This window comes from Platalea leucorodia (genome assembly GCF_965183815.1).
Source record: "Platalea leucorodia genome assembly, chromosome: 1".
NCBI classification, from domain to species: Eukaryota; Metazoa; Chordata; class Aves; order Pelecaniformes; family Threskiornithidae; genus Platalea; species Platalea leucorodia.
This window is the reverse complement of record NC_138823.1, coordinates 150,594,468-150,600,467: the sequence shown is the minus strand read 5'-3', so window position 1 is coordinate 150,600,467 and position 6,000 is coordinate 150,594,468. Positions and strand designations below refer to the sequence as shown.

At 47.9% G+C, this 6,000-nt stretch overlaps 1 protein-coding gene across 12 annotated transcripts in view; it reads left to right on the top strand.

Moving 5' to 3' along the window:
• The first annotated feature begins 2,017 nt into the window (after positions 1-2,017).
• ABI1 (abl interactor 1) overlaps positions 2,018-6,000 on the top strand; it is an 82,334-nt gene continuing 78,351 nt past the window's right edge. For 10 of the 12 annotated variants that reach the window (XM_082318747.1, XM_082318753.1, XM_082318750.1 and 7 more), the window contains exon 1: positions 2,033-2,298. In XM_082318747.1, the coding sequence (XP_082174873.1) occupies positions 2,182-2,298 (117 nt within the window). In that variant the 5' untranslated portion in view covers positions 2,033-2,181. Of the gene's footprint in view, positions 2,299-6,000 lie in introns of all 12 variants that reach the window. The other 2 variants (XM_082318743.1, XM_082318749.1) reach the window with 2 other exon arrangements.

Here is a 6,000-nt window from a genome sequence, read left to right as displayed (position 1 = left end):
CCGCTCAGCTGCTGTCCTGCCATCTGCTTGTAGGACTAGCTTGCCGGACGAACTGAAGCACAATATATTTAGCAAAACACACACCACTGATTTTTCTCATATTGAAAAAGGTTGACATGCAAGGCTCCACACATCTGCCGTCTCTTGGTACAGGGGCAGCAATAACATTTCAAGAAGAGCCGACAACAGTTGTGCTACATTTGAGGATGTTAACAGCTTCCATGAAGTCAATCTGTGATCTGTAGGTAATTACAGGCTCATCCAAGCCAATGGGTGTTAAACAATTTGCAACCAGACAAAATAGAGAAATCAAATTTGTCTTTGTATTATGACAGCTGGAAACAAGAAGCCAGTGCCCAAGATGGTTTCTGATCACACTTGCCCTGGGACCCATTAAAAGCTTGTCTCTATCTCAATACTGTTGCAGATTAAATTTAATTATTTTACATTAAAAGGGTACTTGGAATCCAAAATAAAATGTTTTATTGGAAATTACATGCTGTCCTAAAGAGAGTTATTGAAGCCACGTCGGAAACAATTTTGCTAAGCTGCCAAATGAATTAACCATCAGAAGATAGCAATGTAGGTGCATTTCTACCCCACAGCAAGTGCTGCTAACATACCAGCTCCTTTCTCTGCTGTCCCAGACAGCACTCAAATATCTCCCTCAGCGCCTGTTTAGCCATTCCCAGTCAGGGGATGTTTTTTTGTAACTCCAGCTGCAAAGACCTTCCCAGGCCCACCAGTCCTTCCCAGGCTCCCTACCATTCATCCTCACTTCCACGATTCTAGACTGAGATGCTGGACTTTGCTGACCTCAGAGGGGAAGGGAGATCTATTTTTCCTCTCTCTACCTTGATTTAGAGACTGGTATACCAAAGGATCCTGACCAGAATGGTTTTCAGTGCTGCGAACAGAAGATAGACTCCAGAGGACGTGCGAAATACCAGGTGATCATGCAGAGATGAGGCAGTCTGCTCTTATGTGTTTGAGAATATTTTTTTCTGAAACGTGCACACTTTTCACCGCTGTGGTTTCTCTGTGACAACTACTAAAATGCAAGGACTAATACCCATGGCGTTTGCAACTGCGTACACAGAGCGCACAAAGCCAAGACATGAGTAACGGGCCTCGGAGACAGCTTCTTCTGGGCCTGTTCCTCATTGCAAAGGCAGGCTTGGACATCCCAGCACAGAAGCCACCTGCTGTTATTGGCTTTCCTTCTGGTATGATCACAGAAACAGGATTTTGCTTACAAAAAAAACACATGCAAGAAAGATTGTTCTAAATAATCACTAGACCCTTATCTTCCATAGCTTTGCAACAACCAGAGGCGGCCCTGAACGATGACTAACTGAGGTAAAAGCGTGGCAGGAATAATGTATTTACCTCAGCCAAATATTTAGGTTCTTCTTATGAAACTGAGACCAGAAAAGTGCTAATTGTCCGTTATTTCCTGGGCAGGCCTTCACAAAGGCCTACACAGCTTAGATTCAGTATTTCTCCCTCCTCCTCGGGATAACCCCCTGGGAAGGGACGAATTACCCCTAATCTCGATGCTTCTATCGTTTTAACAACTTTGTTGTCATCTTACAAATTTCTAGCCTGACAGGAGGCCGGATCACCAGGGCAGCGCTTCCCTCCCGCACCCTTGTGGCTTCTCCCGAAGAGAGGTGCTGCCCTGAGGCAGCACCGGGGCTGGGGCTTTTTTTGAGGGGAGCGGGGGAAGGACAGAAGCGTCTCCCCTCGTCTCCAGCCGCCCAGAAGGACGGTCGGACGGTCCGACTGCCCGACAGCCCGACCGCCGCCCTCCGCAGGAGCCGGGCGGGGCGCGCGGCCCCCGGGCACCGCCATCTCCCCGCGGCGGCGGCGGCGGGCGGCGGCCATGAGCGGCGCCCGCCCCGCCGCACCCCGCGCATGCGCCCTGCAGGGCGCGGCGCTGCCTACAGCTCCCGGCTTGCTGTGCAGCGCGGGGGTGGGGTTTTTCGTCTCTCTCTTTTTTTTTTTTTTTTTTTTTTTTAATTATTTCCCCCCCTCCCCTCGGAGGGGGAAGGATGGGTGGGGAAAGCGCGAGCTCACGAAAGCGAGGCGAGGAGGAATCCCACAATACCAGGCGGGTTGCGAGCCCGGCGCTGCCGCTGTCTCTTTAATGCAAGAGGAAGCGATGCGGAGGGGTGGAAAATGGCAGAGTTGCAGATGTTGCTAGAGGAGGAAATCCCTTCTGGCAAGCGGGCTCTGCTCGAGAGCTACCAGAACCTCACTCGAGTCGCCGACTACTGCGAAAACAACTACATCCAGGTGAGGGGCGGCGGGGCAGCGCACCGGGGCCGCCGGTGGGGCGGGGAGGCTCGGCTGGGCTCGGCTCGCCGGTGCGGGCGGCGGGGCCGGAGCCGCCTGAGGGGCAGCGCGGCGGCCGGCTGCCCCCGCCGCGCCTCCCCGCCCCGCAGCCCTTCCCCCGGGTTTGCCTTTTCTTTCAACTTTTCCAGCCGAGCGGCGGGGCTTCCCTCCCCCCGCTCCGGAGGGGAAGGGAGGGGGGTATTATGTCAGTCCGGCTCCGAGGGTGTGTCCCCCCCCCCCCCTTTTTTTTCCTCTGTATTTATTTATTATGAGTCACATCCCGGAGACCTCCCCGGGCTGGGGTGGGGGGCGAGTGGGGCGTGAGGGCCGGTGAGCCTCTCCGTGCGGCCGGCTCAGACCCGGTATCTCGGGTTTCCCCCCGGCTCCCCGGCGGCGCGGCTCCCTGCGGGGGCAGCCGGCGGGCCCCGGGGCGGCGGTTGGTGACGGTTGCTGAGGCGGGCAGCGCCGCGCCGCGCAACCCCCGCGCCTCACGTGGAGCGCGGGTGCCGGGCGGCCCCTCCGCCGCGCTCCGCCGGGGCCGCCATCCGCGGCGGGCGCGCGGGGGGCGGAAGGGGCCCCGCACGCGGGTGACATCACGTCGTTCGGTCGTCGCGGGGGATCGGCGGCGGGAGCCGTGCGCCGGGGCCGCGGCCAGGCCGGGGCCGCGAGGAGCGGTTTGCGGGGGCAGGAGGCTGCCCGTGCACAGGCACTGGCGTGCGAGCGGGAGGTGGGGATTCAAAATGGCAATCGGTGCCTCTCGCCGGCTCCGCATTCAGACGCCCTGCAACGATAATTTCAGAGCGGGGCTCCCGTGCTGGGAGAGGCTCCGTGGGGTGTAGCGTGTCTCCGCCAGTCGGTGTGGATTTTTTTTTTTTTCCCCCCTAGACTGCCGGTGCTCCTTGGCCTTGCTTTAAGTCTATTTTTGTGGAGCTACTTTAAGCACAATTTACTATTATTATTTTTTCAGGATTTGCGGCACATAACTCTGTATGTGTAGTCATACTGATATGGGTACAGAACCATCCACAGATGCTCAAATTCAACTTTTTTTTTTTTTTAATTAAAAAAATTGAAAGGGAAAAGCAAATAAGCTCCCCTTTACTTACTAGGCAGCTTGTAAAGTGAACTTGTTGAACCTAATGCTAGACTATCTCTGCTGAGTATTTAATACAGGTTATTAAATTCTCTGGCATCCATCATTGTTGGTAAGCTGTCTTACTGTTTTTAGCAGTGGAGTAGCAAATTTGAAAACGCAGCTTTAATAATATGAAGTGAATTTTTTTTTTTTTTAATGAGCTACTTGGGTTAAAACTGCCCTAACAAGCCATATTTTTAAGATTTTCTTTTTTTTTTTCTTGTGGTATGTGAGGTAGTATGAGTTAATGTCTATTTACTCTTCCGAGTTGTTTGCTCCACCCAAAGAAAGCTGCTGATATAAATGCTTCGAAGAGGCGAGGTTCATTTGGTTTTACTCATGGGAAATATGACAAATACATGAGCATAGTAATTGCGGCACAAGTTTTGACCTGTCTCCTGCTTCTGACTTTTTCCCTGTGTCAGAAAGTTACAGAGAATCTTCAGTTACATCATTTTCTTCAGAGTCCTAAATCTTCTCTTTTCTTTCTTCAAGCAAACAAACCAAAAATCCCAACACTTGAGCTAGTTCCCATCCAGTCATGTGGGGTGGGTTTTCTTTTTCTTTTTTTTTTTTCTTTTTTAATTTGGTAGCTCATTTTCACTTCAAGTATCAAGGTCATCTGGGTGTGGGATTGGTATGGTCTGTTTTATCTGTGTACAGCTGTGTTTACCCCTTTTGAAAGGAAGCTGGAGTTCTAAAATTCCTGATGAGGACTTGCGCAGTAGCTTTGAAAAATGTATACCTCGCTTGTATTGTACACGCATTGTACATTCACTCTGTAAAAATGGCAAATATATTGATAAAATTACATATTTTTTTTTTAATGTGTGATGGAGGTGTTTTTTTTTAATCAGCACTTCATACAAAGCCATCTGCTCTCCAGTTGGACTACTGAACAGATTATACTTCCAGTGCCTGTGGTGGGGCGACTGCAGGATTAGGCAATATGACACAGGGCACTGGGTTATGAGATTTGGGAGTGTGTGTGTATTGTGGGATGGGAAGGAAAGGAGAGGAAGAGGCTTAAACAACACATAATGCAAAGTGTTTGTATTTAATGTAATTGAGCATTTTATAAAAAAGGCAGGCTAGAACAGAGAACCTGGCCATGAAGTGAGTGTTAAAATAGTTCAGAAGTGGCTACGCATTGTAGCGTATCCCGTAGTATGTAACTGATTCAATCTGGCCTCTCTGAGTTTGGATAGCTTTGAATTTGGAGAGCTTTCTCTCTTTCTGTGGGAAAGGCTATGTGCTCCTTAGTAGGAAAACTTGGTGCGTGCTGTCACCCACTCCGCATTGTGGCACTGAGGTGGAACAAGTTTGTCTGACTATTCTGAGTGCTGGTGCTAACAATTTACAGTAATTGTAATAGCACCCAGATATTAAGAACTCTTGATATTCTCAGTCTTATATTCTTTGCTCACTTAAGCAGGAAAGTCATTTCCCACCCCCAACATTGCCGTATTCAAACTATCTATATTTTTTGATCTGAAAACATGAAAATCTTGTTTTGTCTCTTTCACTTAATCTGGGAATAATTCTGGTAAAATTTAAGTTGCATTGATTTTTTTTTTTTTAAGAGAATATGTCTTCAATGCCTTTTGGGATTCCTTAAAAAAGAAAAAGGGGGAGTGGGGGGAGGAAAGGGAAAAATCCTCACCTGGGTGGAACTCTACTCCTTAACAGTGAATGTAGCTCTGTTGACAGTAAGCATCCTTTTATTGAAGCATTTAGGAAAGATGACAGTATTTGCAACTCTCAAGTTGAAAATTGCTGTTCTTAGAAAAGTGGGAAGGAGTTTCTTACTAAGGCAAATCATGAATAAATCAGAATGCCAGGCAGTAACACAGTGTGCCCCCCAGACCATGTGTATTTTGGTTATCTAGAAGGTTTATCTGATAGGAAGGGAACAGAATTCAGGAGAAGCAGAGCAAATAAGTTTCTAAGGAAGATCTGCAGTGCTAAAAGGAAAGTATGGTATGGTGGCAGTCTTGGGAGGGATGGAAGAGAGAGGGAGACAGAAAAAAGGGAAAGGAAACCAAATGTAGAAGTAGTAATTGAAGGAAGTTGTGATGTTATTGGTGGGGATTTTGGCTTTAACTAGAAGGAAAAAGGCATTATAAGTACATTACTGTATTTAATCTGTGACAAGATTTAAAATCTGTTATGTTTCTGGTTGGAAGCTTCAGTGACAAGCAGGTAGAAAATTAGATTCCTGTTTTCTTTTAGATCAGAGACTTAGATGAACAGTTTTAAGAGTAGGTTTTGAACCTTGACTCTTTAACTGGAACTCTTTTTTGTCTCCTGAAGTAAGTTTTCTTAAATATAGAGAAATTACATTTTTCTTAATATTTCTAGATGTTTTTTTCTGCCACTCTTTAGAATACTGGTATGACTCTGCTCTCTTGATGGAGATGTTTGCCTGTGAATTGGTATGCCTTTATAATAATGTACACTGAGATTAAGTGAGGGGAGGACTGGTGAAACTGTCTTATAATGGAAATCAGTGAAACTCCTTCATAGAT